General features: G+C 41.7%; 1 protein-coding gene across 1 annotated transcript in view; it reads right to left on the bottom strand.

The window, feature by feature from the left end:
• The window catches only part of LOC139475778 (DENN domain-containing protein 3-like), a 67,455-nt gene that overhangs the window by 9,965 nt on the left and 35,947 nt on the right, over positions 1 to 21,543 (bottom strand). Inside the window, exons 14-22 of the mRNA XM_071258988.1 lie at positions 15,349 to 15,485; positions 12,626 to 12,801; positions 9,666 to 9,764; positions 7,072 to 7,255; positions 6,085 to 6,215; positions 5,285 to 5,450; positions 3,956 to 4,152; positions 3,169 to 3,299; positions 1,981 to 2,126 (exon numbers count right to left, since the gene is read on the bottom strand). Coding sequence (XP_071115089.1) covers positions 1,981 to 2,126; positions 3,169 to 3,299; positions 3,956 to 4,152; positions 5,285 to 5,450; positions 6,085 to 6,215; positions 7,072 to 7,255; positions 9,666 to 9,764; positions 12,626 to 12,801; positions 15,349 to 15,485 — 1,367 coding nt within the window. The remainder of the gene's footprint in view (positions 1 to 1,980; positions 2,127 to 3,168; positions 3,300 to 3,955; positions 4,153 to 5,284; positions 5,451 to 6,084; positions 6,216 to 7,071; positions 7,256 to 9,665; positions 9,765 to 12,625; positions 12,802 to 15,348; positions 15,486 to 21,543) is intronic.

The following is a 21,543-nucleotide window of genomic DNA, read 5'->3' as shown; positions in this document are numbered from 1 at the left end:
TTGTGTAGCTGAGCCCTGGATTGTGTAGTTGAGCCCTGGATTGTGTCGATGTGCCCTGGATTGTGTAGTTGAGCCCTGGATTGTGTAGCTGAGCCCTTGATTGTGTAGCTGTGCCCTGGATTGTGTAGCTGAGCCCTTGATTGTGTAGTTGAGCCCTGGATCGTGTAGTTGAGCCCTGGATTGTGTAGCTGTGCCCTGGATTGTGTAGCTGTGCCCTGGATTGTGTAGCTGAGCCCTGGATTGTGTAGCTGAGCCCTGGATTGTGTAGCTGAGCCATTGATTGTGTAGCTGTGCCCTGGATTGTGTAGCTGAGCCCTGGATTGTGTAGTTGAGCCCTGGATTGTGTAGCTGAGCCCTGGATTGTGTAGCTGAGCCCTTGATTGTGTAGTTGAGCCCTGGATCGTGTAGTTGAGCCCTGGATTGTGTAGCTGAGCCCTGGATTGTGTAGCTGTGCCCTGGATTGTTTAGCTGAGCCCTTGATTGTGTAGCTGTGCTCTGGATTGTGTAGCTGAGCCCTCGATTGTGTAGCTGTGCCCTGGATTGTGTAGCTGAGCCATTGATTGTGTAGTTTAGCCCTCGATTGTGTAGTTGAGCCCTGGATTGTGTAGCTGAGCCTTGGATTGTGTAGCTGTGCCCTGGATTGTGTAGCTGAGCCCTGGATTGTGTAGTTGAGCCATTGATTGTGCAGTTGAACCCTGGATTGTGAAGCTGTGCCCTGGATTGTGTAGCTGAGCCCTGGATTGTGTAGTTGAGCCCTGGATTGTGTAGCTTAGCCCTGGATTATGTAGTTGAGACCTGGATTGTGTAGTTGAACCCTGGATTGTGTAGCTGTGCCCTGGATTGTGTAGCTGAGCCCTGGATTGTGTAGTTGAACCCTGGATTGTGTAGCTGTGCCCTGGATTGTGTAGCTGAGCACTGTATTGTGTAGTTGTGCCCTGGATTGTGTAGCTGTGCCCTGGATTGTGTAGCTGACTGTATTGTGTAGTTGAGCCCTGGATTGTGTAGTTGAGCCCTGGATCGTGTAGCTGAGCCCTGGATTGTGTAGCTGAGCCCTGGATCGTGTAGTTGAGCCTTGGATTGTGTAGCTGAGCCCTGGATTGTGTAGCTGAGCCCTGGATTGTGCAGTTGAGCCCTGGATTGTGTAGTAGGACCCTGGATTGTGTAGTTGAGCCCTGGATTGTGTAGTTGAGCCCTGGATTGTGTAGCTGTGCTCTGGATTGTGTAGCTGAGCCGTGGATTGTGTAGCTGAGCCCTGGATTGTGTAGTTGAGCCCTGGATCGTGTAGCTGAGCCCTGGATTGTGTAGCTGAGCCCTGGATCGTGTAGTTGAGCCCTGGATTGTGTAGTTGAGCCCTGGATTGTGTAGCTGAGCCCTGGATTGTGTAGTAGGACCCTGGATTGTGTAGCTGAGCCCTGGATTGTGTAGTAGGACCCTGGATTGTGTAGCTGAGCCCTGGATTGTGTAGTTGAGCCCTGGATTGTGTAGTTGAGCCCTGGATTGTGTAGCTGTGCCCTGGATTGTGTAGCTGAGCCGTGGATTGTGTAGCTGAGCCCTGGATTGTGTAGCTGTGCCCTGGATTGTGTAGTTGAGCCCTGGATTGTGTAGTTGAGCCCTGGATTGTGTAGCTGAGCCCTGGATTGTGTAGTTGAGCCCTGGATTGTGTAGCTGTGCCCTGGATTGTATAGCTGAGCCCTGGATTGTGTAGCTGAGCCCTGGATTGTGTAGCTTAGCCCTGGATTGTGTAGTCGAGCCCTGGATTGTGTAGCTGAGCCCTGGATTGTGTAGTTGAACCCTGGATTGTGTAGCTGTGCCCTGGATTGTGTAGTTGAACCCTTGATTGTCTAGTTCAGTGCCTGTGTGAATAAACAAGAGATAAGGCAGGTGGGCTCTCGATTGTGAAGGTGAGGTTAAGTCTTACCATTTATAACCACAGAAGCACTGAAAATAAAGCACCATGAGTGAAATGCTAACTTGTTCTACCTTTTATCCTCGGAGATGACAATATCTGTGACCAGATCCTGATGTATGGACAGTGTCTTGTTGCACATGATGGTCTCGGTGTCGATGATGAAGATGCCCTGTGATCCCACCCAAACCTGCGTCTCCCCGACTGGCACCAGGCAGGCCTGTAATGTAGAAGGCCAGTTCAGGTTTACACCATGCTAGCACCATTTCACCTATATCATTAAGTACAGGCCAGGCAAACCAGTGTTGACAGTGATGATCCACCTTCTCGTTACCATGACACATAAGCAGCCAGGTCAGGTGGGTCCACAACCTCAGGAGACATCTCTTACAACAAGCATGGGTCCCGAGGACCTTCTGCCTCAAAATACCAGAGGGCTAAATAGTGCTGTCAATTTCATGTTTTGGTTCGAGAGGAAAGTCATCGCAAAGTGAAAACTTGAAACCAAGATGATCTTTTTGTATTTTCTATTGAAACATTCTTGGTGTTTGTATTGCAAAGTGTGTATTTTTTGGTAACATTATTCTTTTAAAAAAAAATTCAGAATGCTGCATTAAAAGGGGTCAATGTTGTCCACAAAATATCAAACACTGAAATCCCATTTGCAACAAACGCATGTAGATTGAGGAAATAAGTTGTCAGGTTGTGTCGATATCTTCTTGACAATCTATCAAAGAGGGCTATTAATAGACGCTGCTATAATGTTAATCTTAAGAGTAAATTAAAAGAATGTTCTATAATTATAAGTAGCCATAAACTCAGCCATTTCACACACGTCTAGAGACCAGTGAAGATCGGCAGTAGAATAGGTCAGTAACCCATGCTTGCCATTAATGGCGACTAACAGGGTCAGGTGGTCAGGATTGCTGAATGACTTGGTTGATGCATGTCATTGAATCCCAATTGCGTGTATCCATGTTCATGATGTCAAGCACAGGATTGCCTGGTCAAGACTCGATTATTTAAAGACCGCCGTCAAAATAGCTGGAATATTGGTGAGTGTGGCAATAACAACAAACCAAACCAACAAACACACACATCTAGAGGTTAAGTGCAACAACAATCCTGGGTACCATAAATTTGTTCAAATAACTGCAATTTTTTAGAAATATGTTCAGACAGGGTGTAGTGCTGGTAATGTGTGAAGAAGGAGAATTTAGCTGTTGTGTACTGCTCTGTGTGTCCAAAGGGAGACAACTCACTGCTGTGTTCTTGGTCTGTACTATCTTGCCCTCTACTTCCCATGTTGTGGCGTCGAACACCTTCACCTTGCCATCCCCCATCCCGCACCACAGGCGTGGCGGCAGCTGCTCGCTCCTGTGTAGACTGTCAGCTGCAGGGAGGGGCGGGTAAGTGATATAAATCATGAAGCAAGGGCCCCTAATTCACCAAACATTATGAGCAATTTAAACTGACACGATTCAAACAATTCAAACTTTTTTTGCTTCTCAACAATGTGCCCACTGAAGCAAAACAAGTTCTCATGGTGGATTGTCAAATATCAACCACTCTCAATGCTCTTAATTTTCATTTCATTTTCAGTAACCGTAATTCTGCAACTCAGGGACTAGCCATTTATTATTCTCAAGGGTGGAGGGACCTGACATGATTGGTGAGTGCGTGAGTGAGTATGGTTTTACATCGCTTTTAGCAATATTCTCGCAATATCGTTGGGGGCACCTGAATAATGGGCTTCACACATTGTACCCATGTCGGGAATCGAACTTGGGTCTTCCATGTGATGAGAGAACGCTTTAACCACTAGGCTACCCGACGGCCCCTTGTGGTCACTGCTTCAAGACTTTTCAGGACATCATCAACCAAGAATGTTTTTGTTGTCAAATCTGAAAATTAGATATTTTTCCAGCACTTTCTGGAACAACCATTTTTCACAAAATTCCCCAGAAAATCTGATGTTTGGCAACTAATATTAATCCACTTTACTGAAATAAAAAGCACAACAACAGGTGTACACCAATCGCTACTCACTTCCTGGTGTGTAGAGAAGTGCCTCCACTGTTTTCCGATCTCTGTCCCCGATATTCGGGTCCACCCTGTGTTGGAGAGCCTCCACAGTGTCCTTGGGAAGGTTGTGTCGCCCCTCGGACGTGTACCTCGTGAAGTGACACAGATTCTCGGCAGATGATGTAACAGTTTCCTCATGAGCCGACCCAGCTTCATTGCCACTGTCGAAACAAGCAGTTGAACTTGCCATGACTGTGAGTGTAAATGGCCGAAAGAACTTTCACATTGCAGAGACCACTGGCAACAAATCTCTGACAGCAAGGAGTGAGTGAGTGAGTTTGGTTTTAAACCGCTTTTAGCAATATTCCAGCAATATCACGGCGGGGGACACCAGAAATGGGCTTCACATATTGTACCCATGTCGGGAATCGAACCCGGGTCTTCGGCGTGACGAGCGAACGCTTTAACCACTAGGCTACCCGACCACTCCTGACAGCAAGGAGCACGCTGTGGTGCAGGTCTCCGTCATTTACCACTTGGTGAAACTCACAAGGTAGTGTTTGCCTTAACAAACCAAGAACAAACTTAGGGCAAAAAACACCCCTGTGAGACCATATTCATGAATTCATGAATTCACGAATGTTCATGTCAGTTCATGAATGCTCATGAGTCAGGAAAATAATTGATGAAGCAAGTTCATGAATAAGTGTTCGTGCATATTCATAAAAGTTCATGAATATTCATGAATAATTAAATTGTTGTGGTGTTCATTGTTATTCCTGCATTCTGATTAGCTGAATGGGTCACGTGTTATTGTATTCATTTCCCAATGAATGTAAAAAAATGAGCCACGCCCACCAAGGCGTACTACATTTATTACTACAGAATGTTCATACTTCAATGAACCGAACAAAATACAGAGTCAAACCATAAATGACCAGTGGCAACAAATCTCTGACAGCAAGGAGCACACTGTTGTGCAGTCTAAACATATACTTACGACAAATCACACCATATTCATGAATTTATGAATGTTCATGTACAGTTCATGAATCAGGAAAATAATTGATGAAGCAAGTTCATGAATAAGTGTTTGTGCATATTCATAAAAGTTCATGAATATTCATGAAATAATCATGAACAATTCATGAATTATTATTCATCGTTTCACTGGGGTAGATTTCAACCAGAGATCATAGGATTCTTGCACACCTAAGGACAGAGATCACGAACCCAGACAACTTGATCACAAATGCCAGTCCCACTTACTGTTTCTGATGGGGATGTCAAATCAAATACTCCATATAATTACAGTTGTCAAACCTGTTCTAATATGATACTTCAGTGCATTACCTTCTAATGACAGCATCGATGAGCATCACATTGATTGTTCCTTGTTGTATTGCAGTTAAGTCCCTTGTTGCCTCGGCAACAACTTTCCCTGCCCTCATCTCCTCAATCAACATATACCAGCAGTTCCTCTCATCCTTCAGGCAGGCCGTGAACTTGAAGGAACCATCTGGAAACACACACAAAACAGGTTCAGAGAGGCTTAGTAAAACGACATTGCCAGATTTGATCGGACAAAACTATTTCAGTTCATCAAGCGTGTGCTCCCATACAAAACCTTTGAAAAGCATTGGCAAAGATTAATCTACTAACAGATCTTTTGAGACACAGACAAATTCTTTATAAAGGATAGTGTTGGGCAAGAGGGAGACACACAGCAATTCTTTAACAGGATGGATGATGTTGGTCAACAGAAGATACAAACAAATCTTTATCCAGGGTGAAGAGTGTTGGGCAAGAGGGAGACACACAGCAATTCTGTCACAGGATGGATAGAGTTGGTCAACAGAAGATACAAACAATTCTTAACTCAGGGTGAAGAGTGTTGGGCAAGAGGGAGACACACAGCAATTCTGTTACAGGATGGATGGAGTTGGTCAACAGAAGATACAAACAATTCTTAACTCAGGGTGAAGAGTGTTGGGCAAGAGGGAGACACACAGCAATTCTGTTACAGGATGGATGGAGTTGGTCAACAGAAGATACAAACAATTCTTAACTCAGGGTGAAGAGTGTTGGGCAAGAGGGAGACACACAGCAATTCTTTAACAGGATGGATGGTGTTGGATTACTAAGACAGTCACCTCTAGTCTGTATTATAAGCGTATCCACTTTGTTGAGGAAAGTGTGAAGCTGGGACTTCTCCAGTTTGTTGATGTCTCTCAGCTTTATTATTTCCTTGTAGCGATTAGATACATCTTTCAGGAAGAATAACCTGCAGAAATACAATTTTGGGGTAAGATTTGGAGTGTTCTGGAGAAAGATTTGCAAGAATGAGAGAATTTCGTGTAACTGCTTAACATCTCGGCTGAGATAGTGTTGAGTTTTATCTCATTATCATATTTCAATAGTGTCTTTCACATTGTCAAAATAGTTACCAGATGATATCTTTACTTAGAGCAATATTCATCAGAACCAGTTTGAGTGAGTTGTTTTCCCTCCATTTACTGCTCACCAGATGGGTTTAGTTGTCATGGAAACATATGAAGTCATCTACTGTATAATGGTGTCATAGCATTCCCATGTCACGTTCTGTCTGTCTCACAAATGTGAGAGTTCATGCGGAAACAGACTGATACAGAAATTTACTGATGACTTATTGGTTTGCTTTGTTGTTTAACGCCGCACTCAGCAATATTCCAGCTATATGACGGCGGTCTGTAAATAATCGAGTCTGGACCAGACAATCCAGTGATTAATATCATGAGCATCGATCCACACAATTGGGATCGATGACATGCATCAACCAAGTCAGCGACCCTGACCACACGATCCTGTTAGTCGCCTCTTACGACAAGCAAATCACCTTTTACAGCAAGCATTGGTTGCTGAAGACCTATTCTACCCCAGATCTTCATGACTTATTGAGTATTTGATGCATGGAAAACTTAACATTTGAAACCTTCACGTAACGCTGCTGGTTTCAAATTACATTTCTGAGCATCAATACTCAAATATTAGCTGCAAGGAAAAGATAAAATTTGAAACCTCTGCCTAATGCTATAGGTTCAAAATGAAATTTCCCACATTAAATACTTCTCATGTTCCAGTGACTCGGTTGATGATGTTACCTCTTTTCAGTGAGGGCTATCCTGCCGGTGCCAAAGTCAGTCTTGATAAGCCCAGATACCTTGAGCACATACTCGTCCTGGTGCAGCTTGCTGTTTCGAATCTTCAGGCTGTCACACTGAATCTGGTTTTCCCTGTGACAATCCACAAAACTCTCCAGAGTCTTCTGGTCCACCACTGGCACTGCTGGAAACAACCAGGTTGGATAGCCTTGATCATTAAAAGTAGCCACTCCTTCATCATATCAATTTGGTAACAGGGCTATAGATAAGCTTTTGGTTATTTGGGTATTTTACCCAGGGTTTTGATGTTGTTTGGGTATCTACAAGTTTTAGAGGGTATTCAATTTTTTTTACCTGCCTGTTTCTTGACATTTGGGTATTTAACTTAACACCTGTTCCATAACAATCCCTGTAAATCATTCAAACTATGTGAATAGTAGCATACCCATCTGCGTCTGCTTGCGGCTCCCTTTCCTGGAAGCCATTTTTTTTTTACAAAACCTAGCATTGTAAGAAAGGCACTATTGTTTTTATCACCAATCAGCGACTGATTAAGATACATGTTCATTGACTAGGCACGATGTGCTTTTCAATTGCCATCTATCAGAATGTTTGTCGCAGAAGCCTTTCCGAATGTAACTGTTGGTAAGTGAATTGATACTGTAAATCGTGAAATTAATGAGTTCTTCCACCAAAACAATACATGCACGAGGGCTCGTGTCGGCCTTTGACGCAGTCGCAAAGAACAAAGACACTGTGTTGCGTGGGTGGCGTCTGTCTGGACTTGCAGGTGTGATCACTGATGACATAAGTGAGTAGAACGCTTGTCTTGACCCCAGCAGTGACAATTCACAGGATGTAATTAGTGTTTGAATGACATTGTTTATATACTTGTTACAAGTGCTGCTCAATAAACAGTGGTGTGGAATACATAGTAGTTTGTTTTCAGCGTATGTCTAAGTTGGTATTTCTGCTATCCAAAATGTCTTATTGTTGATATAAATGTGACGTTTAATAATGCCAGCAAAGACCACTCGCATTTTTCGCATTTAATTCCCACTCGCGTTAATTTCAAGATTTACAGTAATCATTTTATCTTATAGTTATAACATAGCCATTAATTTTAATTCCATAATGTATTTATAGCTTTTATGGCGTGTTTTATATGCTAGGATTTGATTTGTCAGCGTATTTTACGCAAATACGCAGCTTGTCTTGAGCTCTGTGGTAATGTCAAAACCCACAATCATAGGTTTGTGAAACTGGTTGGTTGGTTGGTTGGTTGGTTTGTTGGTTTGTTGTTTTACGCCGCACTCAGCAATATTCCAGCTATATGACGGCGGTCTATAAATAATCGAGTCTGGACCAGACAATCCAGTGATTGACATCATGAACATCAATCCACACAATTGGGATCGATGACACGCCTAAACTAAGTCAGTGATCCTGACCACCCGATCCCCTTTTACTACAAGCATAGTCGCCTTTTACGACAAGCATGGGTTACTGAAGGCCTATTCTACCCCGGATCTTCACAGGTTTGTGGAACGCCTCAGGGATGTGACTCTTCACACAGTAGCATGAGATGCCTTAGATGACAGGGTCACTGTGTCCACTTTAGGTCTACTAAATGAGTGAGTGAGTTGGGTTTAACACCTCTTTTAACAGTATTCCAGTTATATCATGGCGTGTCAGCTTAATATGGGAGGAAAGCCCAAAGTGATGCAGGTGTCAGACGTTTACCACTTCGGTGAAACCCACGAGCACGGGTAAGGTGCTGACAAACTTAGAAACATAATAGGGGCGAACCGGGATTCGAACCCACAATCATAGGTTTCAGGCGTGTCCAAGGGACGCAACTCTGCACAGAGAATCGCGGCGCTTTAGACGACTATCCCCAGGTCTGTTAAAACATTGTCTCCAGCACCAATGGAAACCAGCCTTGTAAATATCTGCTCATGTGCACCAGGAAAAAGGTGATGTGTACGATTAACGACATTATCTAATTTGCATACTTATATCATACATGTTTGTATGGGATAACATAATCTCTAGCTACCTGTTCACTTACAACAACCTTCTGGTTTGAATAAGTATAAATTGAGGGCTGACTTATATTTAGAGTGTAGATTGATGCCAATTCGCATTTAGAAGAGACACGCTGATTGTTGATGTCACGTTCAGAAGCAAATGGAATTCTGTGCTAAGTTACAGATAGTAGTCATGGACATAATGCTAATGTTAATCAGGTATCTGATCTGCATAATGCTGGTAATGGTATACACATTTAAAATAACATCTCATACACAACATACTCACGCAATGAAGACCCAACATACAATTTTGATTTCAATGTTAAGATATACTGATATGACAACAGCTGAGCTATGGCTACTTGTCTAAGTGGGTTGTGTTACAAGTGACTGATCACTTCTATCGATCAAGTCAGGACTAAATAAACTTAAAACTTTCCTGAAACCTGTCTACAAGGAGAGCATGAGAATGTGATACATAATTCTCCATACCGTTAGCTCATTTGAATCTTTCAGTCCTGGTGAGATAAATAGTCTGATGATCGCTCTGAGTTTACTCACCGTTCTCTGAAGTACAGAGGGAGAAGAAGAGTCTCTGTATAGTATCATAGTCGTTGGCGATCTCCAACATCGATATGGCGTCCACAAACTCATCCAGTACTGAAACAAATCATAACAACATTTATAGCTAAGATGGATAGAATTATCATTAAATCGCCCGCACGTTATCAGAAATAAGCGGGCCACTGTAACTTGATAATGCCCTCATATTGCTTGACGACGGGCCATTATCAAGCCCGTTGTTAGGTGACATCATAGGGTAGAGAAAATGACGTCACATATTATGGTGACGTCATCTGGTTTGTTCTATGACGTTTCCATATTTGTAAAATGTGGTCAGTGACATTCGTGTTGATTGCAGTAAATGTTTCAAAACCGATGTTGTTGTTTCTTTTTATTTGATAACAAATTCCATCCATTTCAGCTATAATAACGGTAACGCTCTTTTTCAGGGCATTATCATTTTCAGAAGCCCTCGGTCTTTTCAGCTGCCCTCCTTCGTCGGGCAGTTAATGGAAAACCTCAGGCTTCTACAAATGATAATGCCCTGAAAAATAGCGTTACCCTTATAGTAGTGCAAAATGGTAGGAGGACACACGTCAACCAGGCGAAATATTGTAACTACAGTGTTCCCTCGTTATTGCGCCCTTCAAAATAGCGCTAACTCGGTTATAGCGCGTGGTAAAACATGGCTCCCAAAATTTACTAACATTTTCAATAAACTCAAGTTTTCCAATGACACGATGTTTTACCCATCTCAGAAAACATTATCAGCTGATCACCGCGATCACATAACACCGGAAATACCAGACAACAAATCCTACGGTGACTGGTCAAAATTGTTTAATAAGTCAAAAAATATCCTGCATACAATCTGTACCAAAGTGCTATGCTTGTCGTTCTTATAATTCTAAGTATATATGGTGGAAGCTGCAACTAAAATAACACGATATTGGAATATATTATTCCTGATAAAATAATAATATCAGATACAATTTCTTCTGACCATTGCATCAAATTTCTTTAAAGTGGTATCACTGGATATGTTTTAACTGAATCACCGGTAGATTGGGAGAAAAGGCGTGCACAGCTGATTGCTATTTCCGGCTTAGTTTACGAGAAAATACACACAGTAATCTTAATCTCTGCATATAAAAGAATACCTTAGAGAGCAGGAAATACATTTTAAATGGTAAATCATCATGTCTAGTGATGTTTTACATCAAATTTCATACTTTTATTGACCAAGTTTGTTGCCGATCTACCTGTTTATTCACCTGAAGGTATACGATGTGTTGTTGTTTTGGAAAGCGCATATTAATACTCGATAAATCTTTTTCCTACACAATGAATCAGAAATAACTTCTATTCTAATCTTTTTAGAAACTCTGAAACGTGCAACGTAGATGGTGTTAGGTAGGCAGAGCACGTATACTGTTTTGTTGGTCATCTACCACCTACGACTCAACCTTCGTTAAACCGCTGATCATCTATAACGCTCATCAATTATTTGGACCCCGAGAGTAGCGTTGTAGCGAGGGATCACTGTACTTATTCCTGTAGAAATTACTTCACTCCACTCAACAAGAAGCATGAGGTGTTGGGGAGTTATCTTGCCCTGGAATCTCCACGGGAAGACAAGCATGAGGTGCTGGGGAGTTATCTTGCCCTGGAATCTCCACGGGAAGACAAGCATGGGGTGATGGGGAGTTATCTTGACCTGGAATCTCCACGGGAAGACAAGCATGGGGTGATGGGGAGTTATCTTGCCCTGGAATCTCCACGGGAAGACAAGCATGGGGTGATGGGGAGTTATCTTGCCCTGGAATCTCCACGGGAAGACAAGCATGGGGTGATGGGGAGTTATCTTGCCCTGGAATCTCCACAGGAAGACAAGCATGGGGTGATGGGGGTTATCTTGCCCTGGAATCTCCACGGGAAGACAAGCATGGGGTGATGGGGAGTTATCTTGACCTGGAATCTCCACGGGAAGACAAGCATGGGGTGATGGGGGTTATCTTGACCTGGAATCTCCACGGGAAGACAAGCATGGGGTGATGGGGGTTATCTTGACCTGGAATCTCCACAGGAAGACAAGCATGGGGTGATGGGGGTTATCTTGCCCTGGAATCTCCACGGGGAGACAAGCATGGGGTGCTGGGGAGTTATCTAAATGTGGAATCTCCACGGGGAGACAAGCATGGGGTGCTGGGGAGTTATCTAAATGTGGAATCTCCATGGGAAAACAAGCATTGGGTGCTGGGGAGTTATCTTGCCCTGGAATCTCCACGGGAAGACAAGCATGGGGTGATGGGGAGTTATCTTGACCTGGAATCTCCACGGGAAGACAAGCATGGGGTGATGGGGAGTTATCTAGACCTGGAATCTCCACGGGAAGACAAGCATGGGGTGATGGGGAGTTATCTAGACCTGGAATCTCCATGGGAAGACAAGCATGGGGTGATGGGGAGTTATCTTGACCTGGAATCTCCACATGAAGACAAGCATGGGGTGCTGGGGAGTTATCTAGACCTGGAATCTCCATGGGAAGACAAGCATGGGGTGCTGGGGAGTTATCTTGACCTGGAATCTCCATGGGGAGACAAGCATGGGGTGATGGGAGTTATCTTGACCTGGAATCTCCACATGAAGACATGCATGGGGTGCTGGGGAGTTATCTTGACCTGGAATCTCCACGGGGAGACAAGCATGGGGTGCTGGGGAGTTATCTAAATGTGGAATCTCCATGGGAAGACAATCATGGGGTGATGGGGAGTTATCTAAATGTGGAATCACCACAGGAAGACAATCATGGGGTGATGGGGAGTTATCTAGACCTGGAATCTCCATGGGACGACAAGCATATAATGATGGGGAGATATCTAGCCATACAATCTGTGAGTGGCAACTTCTACCCTCTTGCTATCCCTGGACAAACTGTCCTTAATCTACCCACTCACCCACATCCTTATCAGGCAGTGACACACTACCATGGTAGACTACTCTCTTGCTATCTCTGGACAAACTGTCCTCATCCATAGGAAAACAGAGCTCATCTAGCAGGAAGCTGCCTCGTCGCTTATGCAGGGCGGCTTGTTCGGTCTTTGATATCCCATTCAAGAGCTGCCTTAAATATCTGCACAAAAGACAAAAAGTGATGTGTAGTTTTTGAGTACTCATATGACACAAGATAGTATATCCCATAACTTGTACCCAAGAAAGTGGAGGTGCACATTATAACAAAGAAAACATAGTATTCACTACTCTCCACTCCACTCCGCAAATCTCTACTCATGTTTAAATCTTTTTATTCCTGTAATCAAACACTCCACACAAACAAAGCTGTGTATTCGACCCTTGAAGATCCGGGGTAGAATAGTCTTCAGCAACCCATGCTTGCTGCAAAAGGCGACTATGCTTGTCATAAAAGGCGACTAAGGGGATTGGGTGGTGAGGCTTACTGACTTGGTTGATGCATGTCATCATATCCCAGTTGTGTGAATTGATGCTCTTGATGTCAATCACTGGAATGTCTGGTCCAGACTCGATTATTTACAGACTGCCGTCATAAAGCTGGAATATTGCTGAGTGCGGGGTTAAACAACAAATATACCAACATAATGTTCATATCTTCAGTCAGTAGAGGTGTGTGGTATTATCAGTTTTACTGGTTCACCAGAACTTGAAATCCTAATGAATATGTATCACAATACGTTCGGAAAAGTGCAGTATATTGCATTAGGCAATTATTTATTTTTGTTGTTAGTTTATGGATTTACAGACATGACAAACAGCAAAATAAAATTAAATGACTTTACTGATAATGTTTCAATATTCTAATGGAATAAAAAATTGACTGGAAAAATAATTTGACATGAAATATCATTTTCAAAACTCTAACTTAGACCTAAATAACAATATAGCAAAACAAATGAAAATTTCATGAATTGATGTGTGATGCTGCATCATAAGCAGCATCCCATGCTGTCAGGGTACACAATCATCCACATCACCAAGTCTGATCATCTGACAAATTTAGTCGTCTTTCAAAACAAGCACAGGTTGTTCGTAAGCTGTTTTCATCTGACTTCCAAACAGGGTTGTATGATGTATGATGCCTGATGTGCTTACACAGTTTCACCAACAATAATTGAATGGTTTAGGAAATTTGCTCCAATAAATGAAACCCTCAAACAAAATAGAAACCCTCAAACAAAATAGAAACACAAAAAATGAAATTTTGAAACTCTGAATAGCAAAAGGCTCTGGTTCAGTGCATGCCTGAAGCGCATACAAAGTTTCATGAAGGAATACTGATCGGTTTATGACTTATGCTCTGGAAACAAACCCTACTGTCATATGAACCTGTCTAACTTGTTGCCTTGGAAATTTAAAAAATAATAATAAACAAAAGAAGCTTAACAGCAAAAAGGCATGTCTGGTGTGTGTACAAGGTTTCATGAGGAAATATTGATCAGTTTATGTGTTATGCTCCGGAAATGAACCCTACTCTCATTTAACACCTAAGTCCAACTTGTTGCCACGGAAACACAAACAAACAATCGTTTGAGCAGGGAATAATAAGTGGTACATGTATCCGTGAAATTAATATATTTCATTCATGAATGACAACTGATTGTTTCATGAGATTTTGATAAGATGTGCCATGTGCATTACAGAGTAGTGATCTGGCACTGGTGGAGTCCATACACTTTACGTAAGGGTTGCCATGAGCTGCTTTCATTATGAACAGTGTCCCAAATAGCTGCCTGCCCGCCTGCCCGCCTGCCCACGGCTGGTAACTTTTCTGTCGGGCTGCATGACATTTTTCTCCACCTGCCTGACTGTCTGGCAGATAATTTTAAGACTACGATCATATTCAGTTTTATTATAACTCCTTGTAGATTCTAAAGCAATTGTTTGCAATATTTCATCTGAATCAAGACGCTATTTGTCTCTTATTCTTCTTAATTTTAAAAATATTTATAATGTCTGAATGCGGGCAGGTAACTTTGAAGATGTGCAAGGACATTTATGACTGTCTTTTTGGGTTTTAAAATGATTTTAAACACTGATCATGAATACTTACTGTGTAGGCACCAGTCTGGCATTGATTGAGTGTAGACTGAGAAAGTCATCCGCTGCACTTTGGAGATTTCCTTAAGCTGCTTACATCATGAATACTTACTGTGTAGGAACCAGTCTGGCATTGATTGACTGTAGGCTGAGAAAGTCATCCGCTGCACTTTGGAGATTTCCTTGAGCTGCTTACATCATGAATACATACTGTGTAGGCACCAGTCTGGCACTGATTGAGTGTAGGCTGAGAAAGTCATCCGCTGCACTTTGGAGATTTCCTTGAGCTGCTTACATCATGAATACTTACTGTGTAGGCACCAGTCTGGCACTGATTGAGTGTAGGCTGAGAAAGTCATCCACTGCACTTAGGGGATTTCCTTGAGCTGCTTACATCATGAATACTTACTGTGTAGGCACCAGTCTGGCATTGATTGAGTGTAGGCTGAGAAAGTCATCCGCTGCACTTTGGAGATTTCCTTGAGCTGCTTACATCATGAATACTTACTGTGTAGGCACCAGTCTGGCATTGATTGAGTGTAGGCTGAGAAAGTCATCCATTGCACTTTGGGGATTTCCTTGAGCTGCTTACATCATGAATACTTACTGTGTAGGCACCAGTCTGGCATTGATTGAGTGTAGGCTGAGAAAGTCATCCACTGCACTTTGGGGATTTCCTTGAGCTGCTTGCAACATTCCTCTAAAGTACAGATAACATCCGCGAGGTTCAAGATCCCGGCATTCCTGAAGTATCAAATTTGAACTGATTACAAAAACATTTGGATGCACCTGATGGGGCCTCCTATATAAGGTTTGCCAGATTTTCAAGGACAGGATTTGTATCAAGAGTGGATTTGAATGAGATTGGACCAGACAAACAAGTGACTGAGAAGTATGAGCAACAATTTAAAACATTGGGACCAGTGAGAGCCTGAGAACCCAATCTCTTTAGTCGACTCTTTTAACAAGCAGAAGATACTGGGATCTTATTCATCTCCAGAAACCTAATGGGAAAACAATTCTTTGAGTTAAGATGGTTACAGGCGTCTGAGTTAAAGAGGTTTCACTGTCGTGCTTCAGCAACTTATCAAAAGAATGATATAGAAATGAATGAAAGAGAGAGAATGAAAGAAAGAAAGAAAGAATGAAAGAAAGAATGAATGTTTACAATCACGTCACAATACTTGATGACCTAATTTGTGTAATTTTGTTGCAAGATCAATCGGCAAAACAATGCCATGTGACTTCAGCCTAGCAACAGGGTTGCTGGGGTCATCGAGTGCGGATAAGCTCCTAACAGCCTATAACAGCCTATAACATGTATAATAGGGCTGGGACGAGCGAAAGTTATTACCTGTACCTATCCAGGTACCCGCTGTACGTCTCAAGAGATTGGTACGAAATGTCCAAATTGGAATTGTTTTACCAGCGTTAGAGATAGGCTCTAGTCCTATAGTGCTTGCCAAACTGGCCAATAGTTAAGGTATCACAAGGACTAGTAGACATTTGCCCTTCTAAAGGGTTTTGCTACATGTTATCATTATTATAAGAGTGAGTGAGTGTGTATGGTTTTACGCCGCTTTTAGCAATATTCCAGCAATATCACGGCGGGGGACACCAGAAATGGGCTTCACACATTGTACCCATGTCGGGAATCGAACCCGGGTCTTCGGCGTGACGAGCCAACGCTTTAACCACTAGGCTACCCGACCGCCCCCATTATTATAAGAACTAGTGGACGAAAACTGTTAGTTTCTACCACTGTTTACCTGGTAAGAACTATTTAGATATCAATATATGTAATATATACACGTATAAAACAATCTACACATGCATACATTGAAGTAACTGAAGCTTTATCTTCAATAAAACATACAAAAGTCAGAAGTGTGTGCATAGTCAGAAAGAAATGTGAACATTAGTGACTTGTAGTGTAACCATGGAGAGATTATTTGTCAATAAACAATATATCACATGATCAACCACGGGGCTGGGTAGTCCTGTGGGTACTCGAGTCCGCGTCTCAGCCTTAATGTATAAGTTGAATACATTCAAACATAATCTTGCATGTTAAATAGTGTCAATGTTAATGCATTTGGGGATTGGTTTACTCAAATTGCAATGTAATCAGGTCAAGTCAGCCATTATATAAGGCATCCCAGTCAATGCATTTCTGTTAGATGTGAAAAATAAACATGATAAATGTTTGTTTGTTGATTAACGGCGCACTCAGCAATATTCCAGCTATATGACGGCGGTATGTCAATCATGAGCATTGATTTACACAATTGGGATACAATGACATGCATCAACCAAGCCAGCAAGCCTGCCCACCCAATCCTGTTAGTCGCTTCTTACGTCAAGCATTGTCGCCTTTTATGGCAAGCATGGGTTGCTGAAGACCTCTTCTACCCAAGAGCTTCACGGGTCGATAAATGTTCCTGTTCAAATTGCACAGATGACATCATGAGGTCTGATCAAAAATCAATATTTTTCACAAACAGCTTCACTTTCCATGCTGTGGGTTTCTCATGCAGTGACAAAAGTTTACAGTGATCATGCCATGCCCCAGAGATTCATCTGGGAATCCGAACTAAGAGACTATGGTAGACAAATTGGGAAAAGAATAATTATTTTGTTTAAAATTGGGCTCTTTTAGAGTTCTATTGTAATCATGTTGTTTAATAATTCAGAGGATTCTTAACAATGTTCTTTCATATTGCCTTCAGTATGGTTTCATGCTGCTTTTAGCAAAATAACAATGGGGGAAGCCATAATGGTCTTAAAACATTGTACCCATGTGCCGATTGAACCCGGGTCTTTCGTGTGAGGAGCGAACACTAACCACTTGGGTACCCCTCGCCCCTCATCATCATCAGTCCTGTTATTAGTAAATACATGTCACCTCTAACGATCCATAACATTAGTTGTACTGTATTAGTACAAACTATGAAATGCTTAATTCCACATTTGCTGAAGACTTGGGGCCAAATATTGGTCTAGTCTAGATAAATCCCTGTGTCAAGATTATTTACGCTAAATGTTCTGGTAAATGTTAACTGACCAGCCTAGGACCTCTGACCCTTCTGACCATGCTAACATTACTGCTGTTACCAACAAGGTCACAAAGCCCCCTGACCCATTAAATTGAGTCTTACGACCAGCAGCAATAGATTTCTGGAGAAAGTTTCCTGTCCTATCAGAAAGTTACCATACAAGACTCAAAGTTTACATTCCTTATATAAAAGTGTCAGCTAACTGAAGAAAGTGAGTGAGTATCTTGTTATGCTGCTTTTAGCAATATTCCAGCAATATCACGGGAGGGACACCAGAAATAGCCTTCACACATTGTACCCATGTCAGGAATCGAACCCAGGTCCTCGAGGTGACAGGCGAAGGCTTTAACCACTAGGCTACCTGACTGCCCCTAACTGAAGATATGATACTAAAGGTGTGTTATAAAACATGTCTCTATCACACAGGTTTGCACAAAGGCTGACATTTTGTTGATTAATCCTAACGGTTTTCCCTCTGGCAAGAAGGATGTCTAATCTAAAAGCTAGAAAATAACAGTGAGTTGCAAGTGATGTCAAACACGTGGCTAAGACAATGCAGGGCACACATACCTGGCAAACTAGCTTCTACATGGAGGAATGGCTCTCAAGCAATTTATATTTGACTTGCCCGACATACTTACTTAATGGCTGAAGAGGCGAAAATGAAAGTAAAATAACACAGTTAGCATGGCTAGAGGGAATGAATGTTGTTTTATGCCACGGTCAGCAATATTACAGTTGAAACACTGTGGTCTGAAAGGAATGAGTGTTTGAGTGAGTTGTGTTTATCACCGCTTTTAACATTATTCGAGTTATATCATGGCGTGCCAGCTTAATGTGGGAGGAAAGCCCGAAGTGATGCAGGTCTCAGACGTTTACCACTTCAGAGAAACCCATGAGTACAGGTATGGTGCTGACAAACCTAAAAACATAATCGGGCGAAACAGGATTCGAACCCACAATTATAGGTTTCTGGCATGCCCAAGGGGCGCAACTCTGCACAGTGAATTGCGGCGCTTTAGACGACTGGACCACCCGTGCCCCCTTGAAAGGAATGAATCTGAGCCAGGAGAACCAATGATTGATAGCATATGCACTGAGCCATGCCAGGTCAGCAAAATCTCAGTCTTCTGAGACTGAGGAGAGCAGCTGTAAATAATGACTACAAAGGTGTTCGCATTACATGTAAACACAAAAACAGCCCCATCCTCACCTTTTCCTGAGTGCCCCGAAACTTTCCCCTCTGAAACATGTGTCACGAACCCTCTCACCCAATCAGGTAACAGTTAACTCCACTCATGCCCAATAGGGGTGACTATTAGTCTGGAAATCACTATTGCGATAACTATTGATATCAAGAGAAACTATTGCGATAACTATTGATATTGCAAGCAACTATTGCGATAAATATCGATAGTTTTCAGTGTATCATTTTCGATGGATTTTAGAGTTGAATTAAACCTTGGAACTGAAGTTTCCTTTGAATGTGATGACCATAACAACAAATAAAATGTAAAGTTTGAGATATGACTAGTTTGTTTTTTCTTTACCCTTATAATTTAAGAAAAAGAAACTTCCACATTACCATGTGTAAATTACTACCACTCATGATCAAAAGAAAAACAGATTTGAACAGCATTGCATGTCTTTTAATGATATGGTAAATACAATTGAAACTATCAATATTCCTGACTGAAATCAAAACTATTGATGAGAAACTAATTTAACAATCGATTTATTGACTTTAAGTGCTTACCAATAGCAATACATTGTGTATCAATATTTCGATTTATTGTGACACCCATTATGCCCAATGCAGTACACCTCTGAAACAGAAAGTTCTGACTTCTAGTGACCTTGACCTTATACAGGTCACACAAAAGCTTATTAGACGCTTAGTTCAAGCTGAGTGACCTTGATAGTTTCAATTTCATTTATTCATATGTCAGAACATTCCGTAGGAGTCTCAAACATCTGTCATGAGCATGTGGATGAGAAAACAATGACGGTGCTGCAACAGAGCTCAAGTTCAAGCAAACACACTAAGGCATCTTCCTGAGGCAAGGGAGTTAACTGACTGTAAAAGTCCAGTTTCCACCCTTGCCAAACTTGGTTAGAATTTCTGGGCTCTACTGTAGTACCACCAGCGGCTGTTATGAGTTATGTCCCTTCTGTGTCCCTATTGACCAATCAGGATTTGCATTTCCTTCTCACAAAATGGGTCATGCCCAAATATGCTTCATAAATTGTTTTTAAATATAACTTTCCATAAATGCCTAAATTGTGAATGTATCAACTTGGTCTCATCGCTATATGTCTGAAGAAAAAATGCTGATGCAACGTTAAATTATAACTTACTCACACTCTAACAAAATGGCAACACCTAGTAAAGACGATCTCATCGATAATAAAGATCTCTATTGTAATAAAACAGGTCTTACTTTGCGAAGTGCATCAAACCATGTGAGCACCTTGATTAAAAACATGAAAAGATTTAGAAAAAATCTGTTAACGCTAAGTTGACAGTACACATGTTTTGCAAATCCTGCAAAAGACCAAAATCTGCACGGCAGTTTATGAACCAGATGAGATTTTGTTACCTGATTTTGATTGGACTATGCATAGACTGACTCGTTAGTCCAGCCAAAATAAAACTCCATAATTCCAGCCTAGTTCGGCAAGGGTGGAAACTGGACTTTATAGTCAGTTAACGCCCTTGCCTCAGGAAGATGGCACTGAGGCAGCTTAATAAGAGTCTTCACCATGCTTACCCGGATGTCCTTGAATATGGTATAGGTAAAATATTCAAAAGGAATCTAACGTAATACATACCAGCTTTTTATTTGATTACACATAAATCCCGTATTCAACGTAATAAGCGCCCCGCTCTAATAAGCGCCCATGGCGATATTTGCTAATATATTGGCTAGTGAACAATCCCAATTAGCACCCATTCCGATTGATCAATGTACACATGACTTACTTATTCGTGTATCATAGGCATTTGTGTGTAATATGCACCCTTAATTATGGGCAATTAAATTCCGGAAAAATATGTCTGTCGTATATAAACATTTCAGGCTGTCAGCATAAATCACAAAATTTACGATCTTTGAACACATTTTTCACCAAAATAATATTCTAATAAGAGGCCTTTATTTCTAATTTTGAGTGTACCCTGGGCGTTTATTGTGGCGAACACGGTATGTCCGAAAATATTTGAGTGAGTTCTGAGAACAGTATTTAATGCTTGATATTGAAGTAAAGCCTGAAGTGATGCTTGAAACCCAAGAGAACAGTTATATGTTCAGAGCTCCAGATAAGCTGCGTATCTGCGTGAAATACGCATCAGAAAAGCAGAAATACGCAGTAAAATATAATCCAAGCATATCAATTACGCAACGAACATTACAGATACGCTACAAAAATAAAACTTGTGCGTATCATCAAAATATTGTGAAGTACCCCTGCGTATTCGATTAGCAAATCAGCAACTTATTTTGAAATTATAAACGGGCATTCCGTCAACCTTGCCAAACTCCACGATGACAGTTACATCATGATCATTTGCCATCACACTTTCTTGTGGAAGTATCGTGGTATTTTTGAGTTCTATAAAGCTCTCGAATCCCCACGACATCAGTTTGCAGGGACTAGCTGAGTAGTGGTTTTAAATATTTAACTTAAATACCCACATGTGTAAAAACTAGTGGGTAACAGAAATTTGAATACCCAGATAGAATTAC

Source organism: Haliotis cracherodii, unplaced genomic scaffold, assembly GCF_022045235.1.
Source record: "Haliotis cracherodii isolate W230 unplaced genomic scaffold, xgHalCrac1.p SCAF_1, whole genome shotgun sequence".
NCBI lineage: Eukaryota > Metazoa > Mollusca > Gastropoda > Lepetellida > Haliotidae > Haliotis > Haliotis cracherodii.
Note: the sequence above shows the minus strand (reverse complement) of the source record. Positions and strands in the feature narration are given on the sequence as shown.